This window comes from Lotus japonicus, chromosome 3 (genome assembly GCF_012489685.1).
Source record: "Lotus japonicus ecotype B-129 chromosome 3, LjGifu_v1.2".
Lineage (NCBI taxonomy): Eukaryota > Viridiplantae > Streptophyta > Magnoliopsida > Fabales > Fabaceae > Lotus > Lotus japonicus.
Genome location: NC_080043.1, coordinates 56,323,080 through 56,347,908, shown reverse-complemented (window position 1 = coordinate 56,347,908; position 24,829 = coordinate 56,323,080). Strand labels below are relative to the sequence as shown.

General features: G+C 38.7%; 2 protein-coding genes across 2 annotated transcripts; both read left to right on the top strand.

Annotated features, from left to right (window-relative positions):
• Positions 1 to 336: 336 nt before the first annotated feature.
• LOC130749406 (histone H2A.1-like) lies at positions 337 to 815 on the top strand. The gene is made up of 2 exons (XM_057602762.1): positions 337 to 535; positions 631 to 815. Exons 1-2 carry the CDS (start codon positions 337 to 339, stop codon positions 813 to 815), a joined length of 384 nt encoding a protein of 127 aa, XP_057458745.1.
• Positions 816 to 16,468: 15,653 nt separating this feature from the next.
• On the top strand, positions 16,469 to 23,122 carry LOC130749405 (histone H2A.2-like). The gene is made up of 3 exons (XM_057602761.1): positions 16,469 to 16,678; positions 16,775 to 16,938; positions 22,995 to 23,122. The coding sequence occupies exons 1-3, from the start codon at positions 16,469 to 16,471 to the stop codon at positions 23,065 to 23,067; spliced, it is 447 nt and encodes a 148-aa protein (XP_057458744.1). The 3' UTR covers positions 23,068 to 23,122.
• The last annotated feature ends 1,707 nt before the right edge of the window (positions 23,123 to 24,829 follow it).

The window sequence follows — 24,829 nt, the reverse complement described above, 5'->3', positions numbered from 1 at the left end:
TAATTAATTAATATTTTCATTAATTTAAAAGTCTAAAGGATTTTATGTATTTTATATTTGACTTTAATATATGAGGAATTGAGATAGTCTAGAATTATATAGGTGGAGTCAGATTGGTTTAACGGATAACACACGGATCACTGTTTTAAATCATCTATAATCGTGATAAGATCAAATCCAACGATCACCATTTTCTCAATGCCACTTCCAAACAACACTCATCCTCTATAAAACCACGCTTAATACTTCTCCAATTACATCGTCGCCTTCCCTTCCCCATCGGCATACTAGAAACAATTCATCCCGCACAAGTCACGGTAAGAATCTATTGTCACCATGGACACCACTAGGAAGGTGAAGAAAGATGTTGGAGGGAGAAAGAAAGGAGGCCTAAAGAAAAAACCGGTTTCAAGGTCAATGAAGGCTGGTCTCCAATTCCCCGTCGGGAGGATTGGACGTTACCTTAAGAAAGGAAGGTACGCTAAGCGTGTTGGTACTAGTGCTTCTGTTTACATGGCCGCTACTCTCGAATATCTGACTGTTGAGGTAACTTTTCATTTCTCTTTCAATTATGTTTTAATTTTTTTTATTTTTCAATTGATTTCCAACCCTATTATTTTCATGTGTATGTGGTTGCTCAAGTTCTTGAGTTGTCTGGGAATGCTGCTCTTGACAATATGAAGAAACGGATTAGTCCGAGGCACATTATGCTGGCAGTTAGGAACGATGAAGAGCTGGGGAAATTGTTGGATGGGGTCACCATTGCTTATGGTGGTGTTGTCCATAAAATCAACCCAACGCTGCTGTTTGAGTAGAAAGCTGATAAGGCTCCCAAAACATCCAAGTCTCCGAAGGAGTCAAATGCCCCCAAGGAGGCCAATTCTACCTCTAAGGATGTTAAGCCCTAAAATAATTGTTTTTTGAAATCTTTGGTCAATCTTAAGTTTTTGTTCTTAAATTGTATTCAGATCAAAGATCTTATTTTGTGGGTTTAATGCTTCTTGTTTAATAAAGTTGATTTGATCTTCTTCATGATAGATTTTAATTTGTATTCAAATTAATATCGCTTATATTGAGTTTGAATTTGTGTTCAGTGTTTAATCATAATCTAAGAGTTTTAATAATGGAGAGGATTCTCAAATTACTTGAGGATTTCGTGACCCAGACTATTTGAGTTTTCAAGTTTGCGCGCGTTTTCTTACTCATGAACCAATTATATTTTGGATTCTTGTTCTAGTAGTGAATCAAGAATTGTAATTCAAGCTTTTGATTATGATTTTGCAAAGGAAATGAAAATTTTGAGTCAAATATATTTTGTGGTCTAAGATGATATATAATATTTTAATGATGGCTTCCGAGAATTTAGTTATCGCTTATTGATCTTACTCACTTTACTTATAGTTTTACAATTATAAAATCGACCAACTAAACCCCTCAATATACTCTACTTTAAAGGAGGTGGCACTTGGTACTAGAGATTTCCAAAGTACAAGAAACATGAATCTCCACCTCTGCATTGTATAACCCCCCCCCCCCCCCCCACACACACACACACACATGGCGCCCTCTTTTTCACACATCAGCATTGGCGAAGAATTCAGGTCTGAAGAACACCACCGAAGAGGAAATCCGTGAAGTTTCTTCTTAAAAAAAGCGGGTGAGGAGCATGATCAAACTAATATCACTATTTTCGATGTCGAGGAACTTGTTTCACTTTCCATTCCCATGATATTGAGGAGGGATCGTGATTCACCAAACCCCTCTCCTCATAAAAGAGCACAAGCAACTTAAGTTTAGAGTTCTCAACTAGTTGAAAGTTGATGGGAGGTTGCTTTGACTCAGGGAGTTGCTTACTTGGGTGTCTTGGATAAACTCTTTTCTATCATTTAGGATTTTAACCTCTACAGAGATGTTCATCTAGTGGCCGCTTTGGCCCTAATGGCATCAGATACATTAAAAGTGAAATGTTAGCACTCGTAGGACAGATGTACTACACGATGTCTAAGACATCTTGTACAACAAGTTGAAAATAACAATGTTTAGATATGCAAGTTAAAGTGCAGTAAGGAAAAATAAACACATGAGATTGGTAACCCAATTCGGTACAATATCACCTACGTCCAGAGGATTTTCACCCGAGAAAGATAATCCACTATTATAGAGAATCAAGTACACAAAAGGTCTTAACTGAACAGCCCTTGTTCACTGCCTTTTCTACCTATCTCTACGCGTGGTTATTACTTAGTCCTCTCCCTAAGTATGACAGCCCCTCTCACTTTCTCACACAATCACTGCCACAGTGATTGACCTCTTACAACTAAGAGTAAAGACAGATCTCAAGATCAAACAACTAAACAAATGCTCTCTCAGCTAAAATAAGAACATAAAGCTGCTGAGAGAGTTACAAAAACAAGTGCGAACTCATAATAACAAAACCCTAATCACACAACACGAAGCACACCAAGCAATTAGGTTTTGGTCTTCTTAAGTAATAGTTCTTCAGGCCTTGTCCTCGATGGGTTTGAACGAACAAAGAGTCCACAGAAAACAAGAAGTGTATCTTTTAAATATGCAACAAATCTTATCTCATAAGATTTAAACAAAAGATAAAAACTTCCACAATTAATCTTTAAATCAAATCTTCTGAAGCCAACTTGATCACACTTGATATATTCCTTGAGCGGCGCACAGAAGCTTCTTGAATAATACTAACTTGATTATCAAGAAATCACTCCAAAGCTTCTAGATTAAAACCTCATCATCAGATTCTTCATCTTCAGAAACAACAATCTTCTTCTCCTTACCCTTCTTGGAAGAGGGTTCAGGAGTCACCTATGCAGAGACCTCCACAGAGGTTGTCTTTTCACTGGTAGAATCATCTTTGTCTTCATGATCTCCATTTCCTGGAGATGTGATTACAGAAGCAGAGACGTATTGGGTTCCACACCCTGAGTTTCCACATTCGGTGCGACATTTGGCCCGGTTGCAGCATCAGCAAGAACTTCAAGAGATTGATCAATTTCTTGATCAATTCAAACATCAGGAACTCTGTCAGCATTATCATGTTTTTCTGAAGCAGAGCCCTCAGAGTCTACTTGAATAGGATCAGGCTTCTTGTTCTTGGTTACCACAACTTTGGTTCGTGCTCTCCTAGTCCTTGATATTGGTTCAAATGATTCTGGAGAAGCAATTGCAGCAGTGGAACGAGTAACCCTAGAGGGTGTGGATGATGATGGATTCAACCCAAGAAACTTGACACCATGAACATTGATGATAGGTTTGCGATCAGAGACACTCTTCTTTCATGATTCATGTGACGTGATGATGGAGAATTGGAGAGAAGTTGAGAAATAACCGTTGGAGGTTAGACAATTGATAGAGAGAGAACAATCAGAAATTTCGAGATCAAGAAAGTATGAAATGATGACTTCCAAAAAGTCGTTGCCCTTAACATGTGTCAATAACAGCTATAAGTTAGTTATTACACAAATCCATAATTTCCCTCTTCACTTCTCAAATTGAGTCGTATCCAATGCCTTTGTAAAAATATTTGCTAACTGCAATTAGTATCCACATGCTCTAATGAAATAATTTTCTCCTCAACAAGATCCCTAATAAAGTGATGACGAATGTCAATGTGCTTGGTTCTGCTATGTTGAATTAGATTCTGAGAAATATTGATAGCACTCCAGTTGTCACAGTACAATTTCATAACATCTTGTCGGACATTGTATTCCTTCAACATTTGCTTCATCCACAGCAGTTGAGTACACCCAGTTATAGCAGCATTATTTTCAGCCTCTGCTGTTGATAAAGAGACACAGTTTTATTTCTTGCTGGACCAAGAGATTAGATTTTTCCATAAAAAAGAAGCATCCTCCAGAAGTACTTTTTCTATCATCTGCATTGCCAGCCCAATCTGCATCACAGTATCCTACCAACTCTGGATTGGTGTTATGAGCATAAAAGATTCCGTAGTCAATAGTCCCACTGATATACTTGATGATTATCTTTACCTTTAGTAGATGACTAGTCTTGGGTGCTGCTTGACCTGGCACAAACTCCTACAGCAAAAGCAATATCTGGTCTACTAGCTGTGAGATTAAGAGACTCCTGTAAGATCAAGTTTTGATAATGTAGTACAACTCTATGTTTTGATGATTACACGTTAACTATTATGTATGAACAATTATGGTACTCTAACGTTGTTTTCTGAGTGTTTAGATGACAGGCTCTGACTCTGGTCTAATTACACATAAATTAGAAGCACTATGCTCAAAGAGTAACCTACGCAACGCTTTCGCACTCTCTATGTTCAATCTGAACAGTAGAAAAAGCTTCAGAAGATTTGAAGATAGTTAAGCTCTGATATGGATTCAGATCACTTGAAGTTTTGAAGACCAGAAGTTCTGAAGGTCCAGACGCTCTGAAGATCTAGACGCTCTGAAGGTTCTGAAGCTCTGAAGGTCCAGATGCTCTGAAGGTCCAGAAGTTCTGAAGGTCCAGAAGCTGAGAAGTGAAGACTCTGAAGTCCAAGAGTAAGCTGGCTCTAAAGACCAAGTACTTCTCCTCTGAATCCAGAAGCAGAAGTTACAAAGGTCAGAGGATCCAAGCTTCCCTCTGACTCTGATCAACAAGCTTCACAAGTTCCAACATGAAGCGTCACTCTGATCAGAAGTCAACTAGGATAAAGGTCATGTCACTATCCAAATTACAAAAGCAATTGTACTATCCTGATGACCTTACCTAACGTGTTCAGCCACAGCAGAACCTGGAAATCCCAGATCTGCCCTCCAACGGTAGCATTCCATGCAACATCCAAACCCTAATCCTTGGAGTATATAAAGAGACTGAAGATTGAAAGATGCCTCTGCTGTTGATAAAGAGACACAGTTTTATTTCTTGTTGGACCAAGAGATTAGATTTTTCCATAAAAAAGAAGCATCTTCCATAAGTACTTTTTCTATCATATGCATTGCCAGCCCAATATGCATCACAGTATCCTACCAACTCTGGATTGGTGTTATGAGCATAAAAGATTTCGTAGTCAATAGTCCCACTGATATACTTGATGATTATCTTTATTTTTAGTAGATGACTAGTCTTGGTTGCTGCTTGACCTAGCACAAACTCCTACAGCAAAAGCAATATCTGGTCTACTAGTTGTTATTAAGAGACTCCCTATCATAATCCTATACAGACTTTGATCAATATCTTCTCCTCTGTCATCTTCTTTCAGTTTGATGTGAGTGGCAGCTGGAGTTCTCTTATGAGAAGAACCTTCAAATCCAAACTTTCTAACCAACTCCTCGGCATATTTTCTCTGTGCATTGGACATAGAATCTTCAATCTGCGTCACCTGTAGCCCCAAAACGTAGTTCAGTTCACCAACCAATCTCATTTCAAACTCTGACTTCATTTGTTGGACAAAATGATCTACCATCTAGTCTGACATCCCGCCAAACACAATGTCATCTACATATATTTGAGCTATCATGTGATTTCAAATGTCATTCTTCACAAATAAGGTCTTGTCTATCCCTCCTTTGTTATACCCTTTATTTTTCAGAAATTCAGTCAATCTTTCATACCAAGCCCTAGGAGCTTGCTTCAGTCCATATAGAGCCTTTCTCAATTTATACACATGTTCTGGAAACGTTGGATCTATGAAGCCTTTTGGTTGTTCCACATATACCTCCTCATTCCCATGATATTGAGGAGGGATCGTGATTCACCAAACCACTCTCCTCACAAAAGAGGACAAGCAGCTTAGGTTTAGAGTTCTCAACTAGTTGAAAGTTAATGGGAGGTTGCTTTGCTCAGGGAGTTGCTTACTTGGGTGTCTTGGATAAACTCTTTTCTATCATTTAGGATTTTAACCTCTACAGAGATGTGCATCTAGTGGTCGCTTTGGACCTAATGGCATCTGATACATTAAAAGTGAAATGTTGGCACTCGTAGGACAGATGTTCTACCCGATGTCTAAGACATCTTGTACAACAAGTTTCAAATAACAATGTTTAGATATGCAAGTTAAAGTTCACAAAGGAAAAGTAAACCCAAGAGATTGGTAACCCAGTTCGGTGCAATATCACCTACGTCCGGAGGATTTTCACCCGAGAAAGATAATTGACTATTGTAGAGAATCAAGTACACAAAAGGTATTAACTGAACAGCCCTGTTCATTTCCTTTTCTACCTATTTCTGCGTGTGGTTATTACATAGTCCTCTCCCTAAGTATGAGAGCCCCTCTCACTTTCTCACACAATCATTGCCATAGTGATTGACCTCTTACAACTAAGAGTAAAGACAGATCTCAAGATCAAACAACTAAACAAACGCTCTCAGGCCTTGTCTTCGATGGGTTTGAACGAACAAAGAGTCCACACAAAACAGGATGTGTATCTTTTAAATATGCAACAAATCTTATTTCATAAGATTTGATTAAAAGATAAAAACTTCCACAATTAATCTTCAAATCAAATCTTCTGAAGCCAATTTGATCACACTTGATATATTCCTTGAGCGGCGCACAGAAGCTTCTTGAATAATACTAACTTGATTATCAAGAAACCAATCCTAAGCTTCTAGATTAAAACCTCGTCATCAGATACTTCATCTTCAGAAACAACAATCTTCTTCTCCTTACCCTTCTTGGAAGAGGGTTCAGGAGTCAGCTGTGCAGAGACCTCCACAGAGGGTGTCTTTTCACTGGTAGAATCATCTTTGTCTTCATGATCTCCATTTCCTGGAGGTGTGATTACAGAAGCAGAGACAGATTGGGTTCCACACCCTGAGTTTCCACATTTGGTGCGACATTTGGCCCGGTTGCAGCATCAGCAAGAACTCCAAGAGATTGATCAATGTCTTGATCAATTCCAACATCAGGAACTCTGTCAGCATTATCATGTTTTTCTGAAGCAGAGTCCTCAGAGTCTACTTGAACAGGATCAGGCTTCTTGTTCTTGATTACAACAACTTTGGTTCGCGCTCTCCTAGTCCTTGATGTTGGTCCAGGTGATTCTAGAGAAGCAATTGCAGCAGTGGAACGAGTAACCCTAGAGGGTGTGGTTGATAATGGATTAAACCCAAGAAACTTGACACCATGAGCATAGGTAACAGGTTTACGATCAGAGGCACTGTTCTTTCATAATTCATGTGACATGGTGATGGAGAATTGGAGAGAAGTTGAGAAATAACCGTTGGAGGTTAGACAATTGATAGAGAGAGAAAATCATAAATTTCGAGATCAAGGAAGTATGAAATGATGACTTCCAAAATGTGTGCAAGGGCGGTTAAATAGAAGAAAATATAGAGACTCCCTATCATAATCCTATATAGACTTTGATCAACATCTTCTCCTCTGTCATCTTTTGTCGGTTTAATGTGAGTGGCAGCTGGAGTTCTCTTATGAGAAGCACCTTCAAGTCCAAACTTTCTAACCAACTCCTCGGCATATTTTCTCTGTGCATTGGACATAGAATCTTCAATCTGCGTCACCTGTAGCCCCAAAACGTAGTTCAGTTCACCAACCAATCTCATTTCAAACTCTGACTTCATTTGTTGGACAAAATGATCTACCATCTAGTCTGACATCCCGCCAAACACAATGTCATCTACATATATTTGAGCTATCATGTGATTTCAAATGTCATTCTTCACAAATAAGGTCTTGTCTATCCCTCCTTTGTTATACCCTTTATTTTTCAGAAATTCAGTCAATCTTTCATACCAAGCCCTAGGAGCTTGCTTCAGTCCATATAGAGCCTTTCTCAATTTATACACATGTTCTGGAAACGTTGGATCTATGAAGCCTTTTGGTTGTTCCACATATACCTCCTCATTCCCATGATATTGAGGAGGGATCGTGATTCACCAAACCACTCTCCTCACAAAAGAGGACAAGCAGCTTAGGTTTAGAGTTCTCAACTAGTTGAAAGTTAATGGGAGGTTGCTTTGCTCAGGGAGTTGCTTACTTGGGTGTCTTGGATAAACTCTTTTCTATCATTTAGGATTTTAACCTCTACAGAGATGTGCATCTAGTGGTCGCTTTGGACCTAATGGCATCTGATACATTAAAAGTGAAATGTTGGCACTCGTAGGACAGATGTTCTACCCGATGTCTAAGACATCTTGTACAACAAGTTTCAAATAACAATGTTTAGATATGCAAGTTAAAGTTCACAAAGGAAAAGTAAACCCAAGAGATTGGTAACCCAGTTCGGTGCAATATCACCTACGTCCGGAGGATTTTCACCCGAGAAAGATAATTGACTATTGTAGAGAATCAAGTACACAAAAGGTATTAACTGAACAGCCCTGTTCATTTCCTTTTCTACCTATTTCTGCGTGTGGTTATTACATAGTCCTCTCCCTAAGTATGAGAGCCCCTCTCACTTTCTCACACAATCATTGCCATAGTGATTGACCTCTTACAACTAAGAGTAAAGACAGATCTCAAGATCAAACAACTAAACAAACGCTCTCAGGCCTTGTCTTCGATGGGTTTGAACGAACAAAGAGTCCACACAAAACAGGATGTGTATCTTTTAAATATGCAACAAATCTTATTTCATAAGATTTGATTAAAAGATAAAAACTTCCACAATTAATCTTCAAATCAAATCTTCTGAAGCCAATTTGATCACACTTGATATATTCCTTGAGCGGCGCACAGAAGCTTCTTGAATAATACTAACTTGATTATCAAGAAACCAATCCTAAGCTTCTAGATTAAAACCTCGTCATCAGATACTTCATCTTCAGAAACAACAATCTTCTTCTCCTTACCCTTCTTGGAAGAGGGTTCAGGAGTCAGCTGTGCAGAGACCTCCACAGAGGGTGTCTTTTCACTGGTAGAATCATCTTTGTCTTCATGATCTCCATTTCCTGGAGGTGTGATTACAGAAGCAGAGACAGATTGGGTTCCACACCCTGAGTTTCCACATTTGGTGCGACATTTGGCCCGGTTGCAGCATCAGCAAGAACTCCAAGAGATTGATCAATGTCTTGATCAATTCCAACATCAGGAACTCTGTCAGCATTATCATGTTTTTCTGAAGCAGAGTCCTCAGAGTCTACTTGAACAGGATCAGGCTTCTTGTTCTTGATTACAACAACTTTGGTTCGCGCTCTCCTAGTCCTTGATGTTGGTCCAGGTGATTCTAGAGAAGCAATTGCAGCAGTGGAACGAGTAACCCTAGAGGGTGTGGTTGATAATGGATTAAACCCAAGAAACTTGACACCATGAGCATAGGTAACAGGTTTGCGATCAGAGGCACTGTTCTTTCATAATTCATGTGACATGGTGATGGAGAATTGGAGAGAAGTTGAGAAATAACCGTTGGAGGTTAGACAATTGATAGAGAGAGAAAATCATAAATTTCGAGATCAAGGAAGTATGAAATGATGACTTCCAAAATGTGTGCAAGGGCGGTTAAATAGAAGAAAATATAGAGACTCCCTATCATAATCCTATATAGACTTTGATCAACATCTTCTCCTCTGTCATCTTTTGTCGGTTTAATGTGAGTGGCAGCTGGAGTTCTCTTATGAGAAGCACCTTCAAGTCCAAACTTTCTAACCAACTCCTCGGCATATTTTCTCTGTGCATTGGACATAGAATCTTCAATCTGCGTCACCTGTAGCCCCAAAACGTAGTTCAGTTCACCAACCAATCTCATTTCAAACTCTGACTTCATTTGTTGGACAAAATGATCTACCATCTAGTCTGACATCCCGCCAAACACAATGTCATCTACATATATTTGAGCTATCATGTGATTTCAAATGTCATTCTTCACAAATAAGGTCTTGTCTATCCCTCCTTTGTTATACCCTTTATTTTTCAGAAATTCAGTCAATCTTTCATACCAAGCCCTAGGAGCTTGCTTCAGTCCATATAGAGCCTTTCTCAATTTATACACATGTTCTGGAAACGTTGGATCTATGAAGCCTTTTGGTTGTTCCACATATACCTCCTCATTCCCATGATATTGAGGAGGGATCGTGATTCACCAAACCACTCTCCTCACAAAAGAGGACAAGCAGCTTAGGTTTAGAGTTCTCAACTAGTTGAAAGTTAATGGGAGGTTGCTTTGCTCAGGGAGTTGCTTACTTGGGTGTCTTGGATAAACTCTTTTCTATCATTTAGGATTTTAACCTCTACAGAGATGTGCATCTAGTGGTCGCTTTGGACCTAATGGCATCTGATACATTAAAAGTGAAATGTTGGCACTCGTAGGACAGATGTTCTACCCGATGTCTAAGACATCTTGTACAACAAGTTTCAAATAACAATGTTTAGATATGCAAGTTAAAGTTCACAAAGGAAAAGTAAACCCAAGAGATTGGTAACCCAGTTCGGTGCAATATCACCTACGTCCGGAGGATTTTCACCCGAGAAAGATAATTGACTATTGTAGAGAATCAAGTACACAAAAGGTATTAACTGAACAGCCCTGTTCATTTCCTTTTCTACCTATTTCTGCGTGTGGTTATTACATAGTCCTCTCCCTAAGTATGAGAGCCCCTCTCACTTTCTCACACAATCATTGCCATAGTGATTGACCTCTTACAACTAAGAGTAAAGACAGATCTCAAGATCAAACAACTAAACAAACGCTCTCAGGCCTTGTCTTCGATGGGTTTGAACGAACAAAGAGTCCACACAAAACAGGATGTGTATCTTTTAAATATGCAACAAATCTTATTTCATAAGATTTGATTAAAAGATAAAAACTTCCACAATTAATCTTCAAATCAAATCTTCTGAAGCCAATTTGATCACACTTGATATATTCCTTGAGCGGCGCACAGAAGCTTCTTGAATAATACTAACTTGATTATCAAGAAACCAATCCTAAGCTTCTAGATTAAAACCTCGTCATCAGATACTTCATCTTCAGAAACAACAATCTTCTTCTCCTTACCCTTCTTGGAAGAGGGTTCAGGAGTCAGCTGTGCAGAGACCTCCACAGAGGGTGTCTTTTCACTGGTAGAATCATCTTTGTCTTCATGATCTCCATTTCCTGGAGGTGTGATTACAGAAGCAGAGACAGATTGGGTTCCACACCCTGAGTTTCCACATTTGGTGCGACATTTGGCCCGGTTGCAGCATCAGCAAGAACTCCAAGAGATTGATCAATGTCTTGATCAATTCCAACATCAGGAACTCTGTCAGCATTATCATGTTTTTCTGAAGCAGAGTCCTCAGAGTCTACTTGAACAGGATCAGGCTTCTTGTTCTTGATTACAACAACTTTGGTTCGCGCTCTCCTAGTCCTTGATGTTGGTCCAGGTGATTCTAGAGAAGCAATTGCAGCAGTGGAACGAGTAACCCTAGAGGGTGTGGTTGATAATGGATTAAACCCAAGAAACTTGACACCATGAGCATAGGTAACAGGTTTGCGATCAGAGGCACTGTTCTTTCATAATTCATGTGACATGGTGATGGAGAATTGGAGAGAAGTTGAGAAATAACCGTTGGAGGTTAGACAATTGATAGAGAGAGAAAATCATAAATTTCGAGATCAAGGAAGTATGAAATGATGACTTCCAAAATGTGTGCAAGGGCGGTTAAATAGAAGAAAATATAGAGACTCCCTATCATAATCCTATATAGACTTTGATCAACATCTTCTCCTCTGTCATCTTTTGTCGGTTTAATGTGAGTGGCAGCTGGAGTTCTCTTATGAGAAGCACCTTCAAGTCCAAACTTTCTAACCAACTCCTCGGCATATTTTCTCTGTGCATTGGACATAGAATCTTCAATCTGCGTCACCTGTAGCCCCAAAACGTAGTTCAGTTCACCAACCAATCTCATTTCAAACTCTGACTTCATTTGTTGGACAAAATGATCTACCATCTAGTCTGACATCCCGCCAAACACAATGTCATCTACATATATTTGAGCTATCATGTGATTTCAAATGTCATTCTTCACAAATAAGGTCTTGTCTATCCCTCCTTTGTTATACCCTTTATTTTTCAGAAATTCAGTCAATCTTTCATACCAAGCCCTAGGAGCTTGCTTCAGTCCATATAGAGCCTTTCTCAATTTATACACATGTTCTGGAAACGTTGGATCTATGAAGCCTTTTGGTTGTTCCACATATACCTCCTCATTCCCATGATATTGAGGAGGGATCGTGATTCACCAAACCACTCTCCTCACAAAAGAGGACAAGCAGCTTAGGTTTAGAGTTCTCAACTAGTTGAAAGTTAATGGGAGGTTGCTTTGCTCAGGGAGTTGCTTACTTGGGTGTCTTGGATAAACTCTTTTCTATCATTTAGGATTTTAACCTCTACAGAGATGTGCATCTAGTGGTCGCTTTGGACCTAATGGCATCTGATACATTAAAAGTGAAATGTTGGCACTCGTAGGACAGATGTTCTACCCGATGTCTAAGACATCTTGTACAACAAGTTTCAAATAACAATGTTTAGATATGCAAGTTAAAGTTCACAAAGGAAAAGTAAACCCAAGAGATTGGTAACCCAGTTCGGTGCAATATCACCTACGTCCGGAGGATTTTCACCCGAGAAAGATAATTGACTATTGTAGAGAATCAAGTACACAAAAGGTATTAACTGAACAGCCCTGTTCATTTCCTTTTCTACCTATTTCTGCGTGTGGTTATTACATAGTCCTCTCCCTAAGTATGAGAGCCCCTCTCACTTTCTCACACAATCATTGCCATAGTGATTGACCTCTTACAACTAAGAGTAAAGACAGATCTCAAGATCAAACAACTAAACAAACGCTCTCAGGCCTTGTCTTCGATGGGTTTGAACGAACAAAGAGTCCACACAAAACAGGATGTGTATCTTTTAAATATGCAACAAATCTTATTTCATAAGATTTGATTAAAAGATAAAAACTTCCACAATTAATCTTCAAATCAAATCTTCTGAAGCCAATTTGATCACACTTGATATATTCCTTGAGCGGCGCACAGAAGCTTCTTGAATAATACTAACTTGATTATCAAGAAACCAATCCTAAGCTTCTAGATTAAAACCTCGTCATCAGGTACTTCATCTTCAGAAACAACAATCTTCTTCTCCTTACCCTTCTTGGAAGAGGGTTCAGGAGTCAGCTGTGCAGAGACCTCCACAGAGGGTGTCTTTTCACTGGTAGAATCATCTTTGTCTTCATGATCTCCATTTCCTGGAGGTGTGATTACAGAAGCAGAGACAGATTGGGTTCCACACCCTGAGTTTCCACATTTGGTGCGACATTTGGCCCGGTTGCAGCATCAGCAAGAACTCCAAGAGATTGATCAATGTCTTGATCAATTCCAACATCAGGAACTCTGTCAGCATTATCATGTTTTTCTGAAGCAGAGTCCTCAGAGTCTACTTGAACAGGATCAGGCTTCTTGTTCTTGATTACAACAACTTTGGTTCGCGCTCTCCTAGTCCTTGATGTTGGTCCAGGTGATTCTAGAGAAGCAATTGCAGCAGTGGAACGAGTAACCCTAGAGGGTGTGGTTGATAATGGATTAAACCCAAGAAACTTGACACCATGAGCATAGGTAACAGGTTTGCGATCAGAGGCACTGTTCTTTCATAATTCATGTGACATGGTGATGGAGAATTGGAGAGAAGTTGAGAAATAACCGTTGGAGGTTAGACAATTGATAGAGAGAGAAAATCATAAATTTCGAGATCAAGGAAGTATGAAATGATGACTTCCAAAATGTGTGCAAGGGCGGTTAAATAGAAGAAAATATAGAGACTCCCTATCATAATCCTATATAGACTTTGATCAACATCTTCTCCTCTGTCATCTTTTGTCGGTTTAATGTGAGTGGCAGCTGGAGTTCTCTTATGAGAAGCACCTTCAAGTCCAAACTTTCTAACCAACTCCTTCGCATATTTTCTCTACGAGTTGGACATAGAACCTTCTATATGCGTCACCTGTAGCCCCAAAAAGTAGTTCAGTTCACCAACCAAGCTCATTTCAATCTCTGACTTCTTTTGTTGGACAAAATGATCTACCATCTAGTCTAACATCCGGCCAAACACAATGTCATCTACATATATTTGAGCTATCATGTGATTTCAAATGTCATTCTTCACAAATAAGGTCTTGTTTATCCCTCCTTTGTTATACCCTTTATTTTTCAGAAATTCAGTCAATCTTTCATACCAAGCCCTAGGAGCTTGCTTCTGTCCATATAGAGCCTTTCTTAATTTGTACACATGTTCTAGAAACGTTGGATCTATGAAGCCTTTTGGTTGTTCCCCATATACCTCCCCATTCAATTAACCTTTGAAAAATGCACTTTTCACATCCATCTGATACAATCTGAACTTCAGCAGACATGCTACTCCCAACAATAATCTGATTGATTCCAAACGAGCAACAAGAGAAAAAGTCTCATCAAAGTCAATTCCTTCAATCTGAGTGTACCCTTGAGCAACTAATTTGACCTTGTTCCTGGTTACAGTACCATTCTCATAATTAATACTTCACTTTTACATATGAGAATTTTCTATATCTTAAAATTAATACCGCACATAATTATTAACATGAAATGATATTCATAAATTTTAACTAGCTAACTTCACATCAGCTCTTTGTTGTGTCAGTTGGCTTGGTTGCACCGTCTTTGGTACCTTTTGTTTCTCTTGACATCCAAAAAAGGTCAAGAGAGGTCGCAAACCCCGCCAGGAGCCTCCGGAGGGTTGTGTGAATTTGGTTGTGGTTGATGGTGGAGGTCCTTCCTCGAGTGCGATCATGCCCTCGGTTTGTCCTACTCCGGTGGTTTCAGGGAGCACTTCTCGTGGTTGTTATTGGACGCGGGCCACGAAGGCGTGGATGCTTGGTAAACTTGTGGGTTGTGCGTTTGACGGTGGGGACGAGGCGGGTATTCGTGGTCAGGCTGGAGAAATGGAGGAGTGGTTGCCGCCTTGAGCGATGATATGCTCTTGTTGTTAGCTTTTGGATCTGGTTTAGGTCTTCGCTTTTGCGTCTGTTGGTTTTTTTACTTTTTGTTCAGAGAGATTCTTGTTGTTTATATCTTTCAGAGATGGTTAAGTGATCGTGTATTCTTGTGGATGATTGAGGACTTTTGTTTTTGTAATCCCCTTTGTCATATTCTCGAGCTTAGTCGCTCTCTTTTCTATTATTATTAATATATTACTCCCTCCGTTTTTTATCTTTTGATGTTTTAGCCTTTGGCTCTTAGATTAAGGAGAAGTAATTGTACACAAAGATTTTTCTCTTTTGGACAAGAATGACCCTAAATAAAAAGTCATACTAATTTAATGGTCTGACATTGATAGTTGTACATGAGAGCATAGGTAATGGTATATTGATTTAATTCAGTTTTGAAAAATAAAAAGACACAAATTTTGGTGTGGTTTTCAATAAGGGTATATGTGGGAAGAAAATATTAATTGAACTTTGAATTTCTTAAACTTCTAAAGATAAAAAACGGAGGGAGTAGTATATTTGAATTTCCAAAATATATATATATATATATATATATATATATATATATATTAAAGGCTCCTTGATCCCTCTCTATTTTAGAGGTTGGTGCGCTACTTTTACTCTCTTGAGGAGATTGTTACCTTGGTCCCCCTTTATTATCAATATAATTTTTTTCTTTCTTAAAAAAATATTGATATATATATATTATAAAGAAGAGTTTTAAAATGTTATTTGGTTTTATATTATTTTTTTGAATTAATTTATTAAAAAATGATTAATAATGAAATTTTAAATGATTTTCATATTTAATAATATAATTTTTTATTGTTAAGATATTATCTAGTTACTATTTAATATAATTAATAATATGAAAAAATTAAATAACTAATTAATATTTTGGCTAGTGAAATTGAGATATTGTACAATTAATAGTTCGTATAATTTAAAATTTATTAATAATGAAATTTAATGTCATTAATATGAAGATCAAGAGAGCTTTATTATATATTAACTAAATTTAATACTTAAAATATTACATATATATTTATATATATTAAAATAAAAATATTATTTACTTTCCTTTCTCTATTAAAATTTAAATTATTTAAATATTTAATATTCTAATTTGTATAAGCTAAATTGAGATATATTATAATTAGTAGTTAATATAATTAATAATGTAAAATCTAATTAATAAATATTTTTATTAATTTAAAACTCTAAGGGATTTTATGTATTTGATATTTGACTTTAATATATGAGGAATTGAGATAGTTTAGAATTATATAGGTGGCGTCTAATTGGTTCAATTGAAAACACACGGATCACTATTTTAAATCATCTATAATCGTGATTAGATCAAATTCAACGATCACCATTTGCTCAATGCCACATCCAACCAACACTCATCCTCTATAAAATCACGCTTAATCCTTCTTCAATTACATCGTCACCTTCCCTTCCCCATCGGCATACTAGAAACACTTCAGCCCGTACAAGTCACGGTAAGAATCTAGTGTCACCATGGACACCACTAGAAAGGTGAAGAGAGGTGTTGGAGGGACAAAGAAAGGAGGCCTAAAGAAAAGGCCGGTTTCAAGGTCAATGAAGGCTGGTCTCCAATTCCCCGCCGGGAGGATTGGACGTTACCTCAAGAAAGGAAGGTACGCTAAGCGTGTTGGTACTAGTGCTTCTGTTTACATGGCTGCTACTCTCGAATATCTGACTGCCGAGGTAACTTTTCATTTCTCTTTCAATTATGTTTTAAATTTTTTTTATTTTTCAATTGATTCCCAACCCTATTGTTTTCATGTGTATGTGGTTGCTCAGGTGCTTGAGTTGTCTGGGAATGCTGCTCTTGACAATATGAAGAAACATATTAGTCCGAGGCACATTATGCTGGCAGTTAGGAACGATGAAGAGCTAAGGAAATTGTTGGATGGGGTCACCATTTCTTATGGTGGTGTTGTCCCTAAAATCAACCCAGCGCTGCTGTTTGAGAAGAAAGCTGATAAGGCTCCCAAAACACCCAAGTCTCCGAAGGAGTCAAATGCCCCCAAGGAGGCCAATTCTGAAGGTATGAAAAGCGATAGAAAGGGGGGTTTGAATAGCATTTTAAAACTAAAAACTCGACCCACTTGAGATTTAAATAAATCTCTTCAATCACCAAAGATAAAAGTGCTGAGATAAGAGATAAGGAAAGCACGCAAATGATTTTATCCTGGTTCACTTGATAAATCCCTCAAGCTAATCCAGTCTTCAGATTAAGTGTTGGACCGGATGTCTGATACATTTGGTCTTGCATCAACTGGCTGAGGTATACTATCATCTTCATGTACAATATCTTCTTTTAGATCTCTCAAATTATTATCAACAACAACATTTATCGACTCCATCAAGGTTTTGGTGCGAGAATTGAACACTTTGTATGCTTTGCTATTGATTGAATATCCCAAAAATATTCCATCATCACTCTTGGGATCCATCTTCTTTCTCTGTTCATGTTCTATCAAAATGTAACACTTGCTTCGAAAGACATGGAAGTATTTGACAGTTGGCTTCTTCCCTTTCCACAACTCATATTGTGTAGAATCAGTACCTGAACAAATAGTCACACGATTGTGTATGTAGCAAGCAGTGTTTATAGCTTCAGCCCAGAAGTGATATGGAAGCTTCTTTGTAAGTAGCATAACTCTAGTAGATTCTTGCAAGGTTCTGTTTTTTCTCTCAACCACACCATTATGTTAAGGAGTGATTGGTGCTGAAAACTCATGTTTAATACCTTCATTAATGCAGTATTCAGAAAATTTGATGTTCTCAAATTCCTTCCCATGATCACTTCGAATCTTCACTATCCCATAACTTTTCTCTCTTTGAAGTTGTTGACTGAGTTCTCTGAAGACTTCAAAGGTATCTGATTTTTCTGCAATGAAACTCACCCAAGTGAACCTTGAAAAATTATTAACACCAACAAATACATACATTTTTCCTCCAATGCTTTCTTTTTGCATTGGTCCCATTAGATCCATGTGTAACAATTCCAGTGTTCTGGTTGTGGCAACATGTTGCAACTTCTTGTGAGATGTCTAGGTTTGTTTTCCAATCTAGCATTCTCCACACATTTTTCCTCCTTCAATCTTCATTTTAGGGAGACCTCTGATAGCTTTCTTAAAGATGATTTTCTGCATGCTTGTAGGATTAAGATGCCCTAGTTTTTTATGCCACAGCTTTACCTCATATTCCTTAGATACAAGACACATTGAGAACATGACCTTTTTTATGTGGAGTCCACATGTAGCAATTGTCTTTTGATCTCACTCCAGTCATGATCACTTCATCATTTTCATCAGTCACTTTACATCCAGATTTATTGAACGAGACATTGAGGTCCAAGTAACACAATTGACTTATACTGATCAGATTAGCAGTTAGGCCTTTCACCAGTAACACATTACTCAGATTAGGTGGTCCATCACTAATAATCTTTCCATATCCTTTGATTTTTCCTTTTGCATCATCACCAAAAGTGACATAGCTAGTGGAGTGTGGCTTGACATTGTCAAGATACATCTTCACCCTTGTCATGTGTCTGGAACATCCACTGTCAAAATACCAATCCTCTTTAGAGAAAACTCTCAGAGAGGTGTAAGCAACAAGTGTTGTTACATTGTTCTTGGGTTTCCACTCCTTCCTTTTTGGACCAGCATGATTGTTCCTTTGAGTTTGCTTCAAGGATTTAGGAACACCATATAGTTTGTAGCAATATGGTCTTATACCTACCACAATGATGACATTTCCAGCTTGAGTTCTTCACCTTCTGGACTTGTGAATATGAGTATGGTATCTGTTGATACACATGTTGGACACCATGTTGCAACATTTTGTTTGACATCTTGAACTCAGTTTTTCTTTCTGCATGAATGAACTTTGGAATGACCTTTATGCTTTCTTCTGGTGTAGATTCATCAGCATATCCCAAACCTTTCATATCCTTAGCCATCTTTCCTATCTCGAATATCAAATCAAAAACATCAGTTCCATTGTTCAACATACGGACAGATTTTATCATACCTTCTATTTTTTATTTCAGCACAGTGACTTTCTCTTGAAGGTTGCCATTGATGACAACCAGGTTCTGTTTTTCAGTCTCAAGATCTTTGACAGTCCTTTCCACTTCTTGCCATTTTCACAAGCATCTTGCCAATTCTTGAATAACAGCTTGTATGTTTCAACAAGTTCTTCTTCTGATATTTCACCATCACTGGACTCATTTTTCAGAACCACACTTCACTGTAAGACCCATGACTTGAGGTTCTTCTTCTTCTTCTGAATCATCATCTGACCAGGTTGCCACCATTCCTTTCCCTTGTTTCTTTAGATATGTTGGACATTCAGCCTTAATGTGACCATACCCCTCACATTCATGACATTGAACCTCATTGCTTTTGTTAGGTTTATCCTCTTCCTTATTTCTATGAACATATCCAGAGTTCTTGACAATGTCAGACCGTTTGTCTGGAACATTTGGTCTAGGTCTTCTATCAAATCTTCTCATGACTTTGTTGAACTTTCTTCCAAGTAATGTTATTGCCTCAGATAGATTTTCATCAGAATCCGTCTCACTTTGATCATCATCTTCTGTATTGGACATAAAAGTTATGCTCTTGCTCTTCTTGTCAGGTCTCTCATTGAAAATCATTTCAAATGTTTGTAGAGAGCCAATGAGTTCATCCACTTTGATACTACCAATATCCTGAGCCTCCTCAATAGTTGTAACCTTCATATCAAACCTTTTAGGCAGTGACCTGAGAATCTTCCTGACAAGCTTTTCTTCAGACATCTTCTCTCTCAAGGCAAAAGATGCATTTTCCATATCACGCACTTGAAGGTATGAAAAACGATAGAAAGGGGGGGTTTGAATAGCGTTTTTTAACTAAAAACTTAACCCACTTGAGATTTAAATAAATCTCTTCAATCACCAATGATAAAAGTGCAGAGATAAGAGATAAGGAAAGCACACAGATGATTTTATCATGGTTCACTTGATAAATCCCTCAAGCTAATCCAGTCCACCCTTTAAGGTGATTTCTTCCTTCTTAGAATAAAGGCAATCCACTAATCAGAGTTTTGTTACAACTGCACTTGCTACCTGCAAAGTGACTAACAATACGCTGACTTAGCTAACACTAAGATTCACTCTCTTAGTCTTCTCTAGGATCCGATCAACCTTGATCTCCTAAAGGTAAATCAAACAATTGTTTGAAGGTTTTGGGTTTACAAATAAGTGCTTCTTCAAAAGCTAATAGTAAACACACTTAGTTCTATTTGAAGAAAGATTGCTAAGAAGATTTGAAATATTTCTTGCGCGTGAACAAGTTTCTTAGGCGGCATCTTTCAATCTTTAGCCTCTTTATATACTCCAAGGATTAGGGTTTGAACGTTGCATAGAGATGCTACCGTTGGAGGGTAGATCTGGAATTTCCAGGTTCTGCTGTGGTTGAATCAGTTAGGTAAGGTCGTCAGGAATGGTACAATTGATTTTGTACTTTGGATAGCGACATGACCTTCAACCTTGTTGACTTCTGATCAGAGTGATGCTTCATCTTGGAACTTGTGAAGCTTGATGATCAGAGTCAGAGGGAAGCTTGGATCCTCTGACCTTTGTACCTTCTGCTTCTGGACTCAGAGGAGAAGTACTTGGTCTTCAGAGCCAGCTTACTCTTGGACTTCAGAGTCTTCACTACTCAGCTTCTGATGCTTTAGAGCTTCTGATCCTTCAGAGCGTCTGATCCTTCAGAGCTTCTGATCCTTCAGAGCGTCTGATCCTTCAGAGCTTCTAGTGAGCTGAATCCATATCAGAGCTTTATAATCTTCAGATCTTCTGAAGCTTGATCTACTGTTCAGTTTGAACATAGTACGTGCGAAAGCGTTGTAGAGGTTACTCTTTGAGCATTTTGTACTTCTGAATCATGTGAGATAGGACCAGAGTCTTGGCCTGTCATTTGAACACTCAGAAAACAACGTTAGAGTACCATAATTGTTCATACTTAATAGTTAACTTGTAATCATCAAAACATAGAGTTGTACTACTAGATCAAAACTTGATCTTACAGCACTCTCATGTGAAAATCAGATATTGTTTCATCCTCCTTCATCTTCAGGTTCTCAAATTGTGTAGTAAGGAGTTGGAGCCTTGACAATCGTACTTTGGTGGTTCCTTCATGAGCAACCCTGAGAATTTCTCATGCATCTTTAGCAACCGTGCATGTATTGATCAGCCTGAACATGTTTTTGTCAACTCCATTAAAAATTGCATTCAGCTCTTTTGAGCTACCTAGTGCTTCCTCATCCTCTTCTTTGGTCCAGTCTTCCTGAAGCTTTAGGTCAGTAGTTGAGGTGCCTTCTTTGTCACTTTTCACAGGGTTCTTCCAGCCTTTGACAATTGATTTCCAGGTCTTGCTATCAATTGATCTTAGAAACGCAATCATGTGTGCCTTCCGTAATCATAGTTGGTGTCATCCAAGATTGGTGGCCTATGAACATATCCTCCCTCCTTGTCGTTGTCCATAAAACTATAACAGTAATTCCCTAGATCTCAGCCAAGTAGAACAGGGTGTCTGCTCTGATGCCAATTGAAATTTTGGCACTCGTAGGACAAATGTTCTACACGATGTCTAAGACATCTTATACAACAAGTTGCAAATAACAGTGTTTAGATATGCAAGTTAAAGTGCAGTAAGGAAAAATAAACACAAGAGATTGGTAACCCAGTTCGGTGCAATATCACCTACGTCTGAAGGGTTTTCACCTGAGAAAGATAATCCACTATTATAGAGAATCAAGTATACAAAAGGTCTTAACTGAACAGCCTCTGTTCCCTGCCTTTTCTACCTATCTCTACCTGTGGTTATTACTTAGTCCTCTCCCTAAGTATGAGAGCTTGTCTCACTTTCTCACACAATCACTGCCACAGTGACTGGCCTCTTACAACTAAGAGTAAAGACATATCTCAAAATCAAACAACTAAACAAACATTCTCATCTAAAACAAGAACATAAAGCTGCTGAGAGAGGTGGGCCAAGTTAAGATCGACTTGGGCTTGCGTGATGAGAGGATCGCTGAGCTTGAGGCGACGGTAGAGGAGCAGAAGCAGAAGATGTAGCAGGAGCTAGCCGCCAAGGATGAAACTCTTGCTGCTAAGGACAAAGCCCTCAATTCCCTACAGTCAGACATTGATGCGAAGGACAAGACTATCGCCGATTTGAAGGTGCAGGCTAAAGCTGATGCGACGACCTTGAAGAGTGAGCTGACCGCCGCCACTGCTGAGCAACGTGAGGAGGGCTTTTACCTCGTCAAAGACCAAGTCCACCACCTGTTTCCCAACCTTGACTTGAGCCCGCTGGGAATATTCAAGGAGATCACAGAGATTGGTTTGGTCGGCCCGGAGGACCTGCCAAGGATCCTTGTGGAATTTGAAGATGCTGAGAACGAAGAAGAAGAAATGCTCGCCCTTATTTCGGGGAGACTTTGTTGGGGCCAAGATGCTCGGGTCCCAATGGCCATTTAGGGTTGCTCAAGGCTTATGCCTAGTTAGAAATGCTCGCCCTTATTCCAGGGAGACTTTGTTGGATAAGAAGCATATCCAACACATCGCCAACAGATCCGGCGATTGTGTCAGACTTTCCGCGATGATTCTCGAATGTCAAGGGTCGTTATGGAATCGCCACATTCTGGGAACTTGTCCCACTTAGCAATCGTCGTTATTCAGCTTTTCGATTGGTAAACTCAATCGTAGGAATATTTCTGTGAATACCTTGTCATATACGTTTATCAAATACAATTGATGTAATTTCTACATTTCCTCGACGCCTCGTCAAAAAACTTCAAAGCGGAGAAAAAAAGTGCGCCTTTATTCCTTTTAAGTCTGCTCTCCTTTGAAGCCGCCATCCCTTGTCGTCAACTATAGTAGTAGTGCAAGTTTTCCGCGTTCCATGCTCGAGGTCCTCGCCTTCCGTCTAACTCTTCCAAATGATAAGCCCCATTGCCTAAGACCTTCAGGATCCGGTAGGGACCTTCCCAATTTGGGCTCAACTTGTTCCCGGAAGTTCATGTTCGCCTCTTGAGAACCAAATCCCCTTCCTGCATTGCTCTCGGGCAAACCTTCAAATCATACTTGCTCGTCGCGCGCTGCTTCATTACCGCCTCCCGCACGCACGCCTATTCCTGATTTCTAACAACAAGTCCAACTCCATCGCATGTCAGCCCCATTCCTAGCTGATGTTTCTGTATAATTCCACATATATCCAGAGTACCAAGTGCCTCGAAGAAATTCCAAAAGATCAGAGAATTGGTTTTGCCTGCTGTTTTGTACTGCCATGCTCAATTTGCTTAAGCTGTGTTTCTTAGGCTTCAAGGTATTAGTTTTTGTGGCCCCCTTGTTGTCCCTTTCTTTTGGTTTCTTTTTTTCTATTTAGATAGGTAGTCTATTTGGTTTGTTTTATCATTCTGTTGCTTTGTGCTTTTTCTTGTAAGTTTGGTATTTCTACCTGGACTTTCAAGCTCACTTGGGAGAGCTTGTTCCCAAAGCTATTTTTTATCAATTTGATTCTCCTTTCTAGAAAAAAATCTCATCCAATTTCCTTTTCCTTCTCTTTCCCCTTCTTTTTCTTTCTTTCTTATGTTTTCTTTCCTCCCCATTAGAAAATGCCCCGGTTGATAAATTTTAAAATGATCGTTGAACATTGAAATAGTAAAGCTCACTATGCACTCACTTTATTAACCGTTTTAAGGTGTCACAAGTGTACTCAAAGTTAAAAAAAAAAAAAAAAAAAAAAAAACAACCACCACAAAAATAAGTGTGTGAAGAGTGATTTACACTATTATGATGTTTGTGAATCACATTACTGAAATAAAATACAGCAGGCTTACCCTCAACAATGATATATATTATATACACCTCAGTTTTCAAACACTTAATTTCCACATATTTTTGTTTTTATCTCTCTCATCTTATCATCTATCATATCTCATACTTTCTCTCTCTTATTTTTACTTTTCTTTCTAATCACCTCAAAAAGAGGCGTGTAAGCAGTGTTGTGAAACTCGGCTCAGACCAACCGGTCGAACCGGTTCGACCGTGACTCGGGCATGTGGTCGGTTCGAGCCACTCATCGGATCGGACATGCATTCGAACCGTTGAAAATCGTTCGACCCGGCCGGTTTAATGTAAAAACCGGCGACTCGGTCACTATGGTTAAACCGGGTTGTCGTTGGAGCGGGACAAGATCTTAGATTTGTGAAGCAGGGCTCCATCATAGACTACATAAGAATCGAAGAAGCTTAGGAGATAAAACTCTAAGAAAAGATTCCAGATGATAATCTCATATGCTATTGAAAGCTGCAGTGGTCAAACACAGAAAAATAAACTCTGAATCGAAGGGGGTTGCGGCGCATCAGTAAGAAATAAGAAAAGGAGGATGATGGCAAGGTATTAGATAGGGTTTGTGCGAGTTCGGCCATAGTTCATATAGATAAGATTTAATAAATATATTAATAATGTATTTCTATAATTGGACAATGGGCCCGTGTATGTTATTTTGTTACTGTGAACGTTTTAAGTGTTTTGTGCCATTTTCATGGTGCAATACATGTTGGGTCTTGCACCGGTGCCACACTTCTTTTAACCGATAGATCACACCATGTCGGTGGGATTGGAAATAGGAAACCCACACAACCAGTTTAATATCATTTTAAATTTATTTGTATTTTATTTATGTTATGACACTAGAGCCCTTGTTCTCCCTCTACCAATCTGTAACTTCTTCAACGGTAAAGGACACCACCATGACGAACTCCAGCCAACCACCACGGCGGCCGCCGTAGGAT

Excerpts from the sequence above, each read along its gene's own strand:
- LOC130749406 (XM_057602762.1), top strand. The coding sequence starts at position 337 with ATGGACACCACTAGGAAGGTGAAGAAAGATGTTGGAGGGAGAAAGAAA. Across the intron at positions 536-630 it reads GGCCGCTACTCTCGAATATC|TGGTTGCTCAAGTTCTTGAG; the intron begins TGACTGTTGAGG and ends TTCATGTGTATG.
- LOC130749405 (XM_057602761.1), top strand. The coding sequence starts at position 16,469 with ATGGACACCACTAGAAAGGTGAAGAGAGGTGTTGGAGGGACAAAGAAA. Across the intron at positions 16,679-16,774 it reads TCGAATATCTGACTGCCGAG|GTGCTTGAGTTGTCTGGGAA; the intron begins GTAACTTTTCAT and ends GTGGTTGCTCAG. Across the intron at positions 16,939-22,994 it reads AAAATCAACCCAGCGCTGCT|ACCTTCAGGATCCGGTAGGG; the intron begins GTTTGAGAAGAA and ends CCATTGCCTAAG.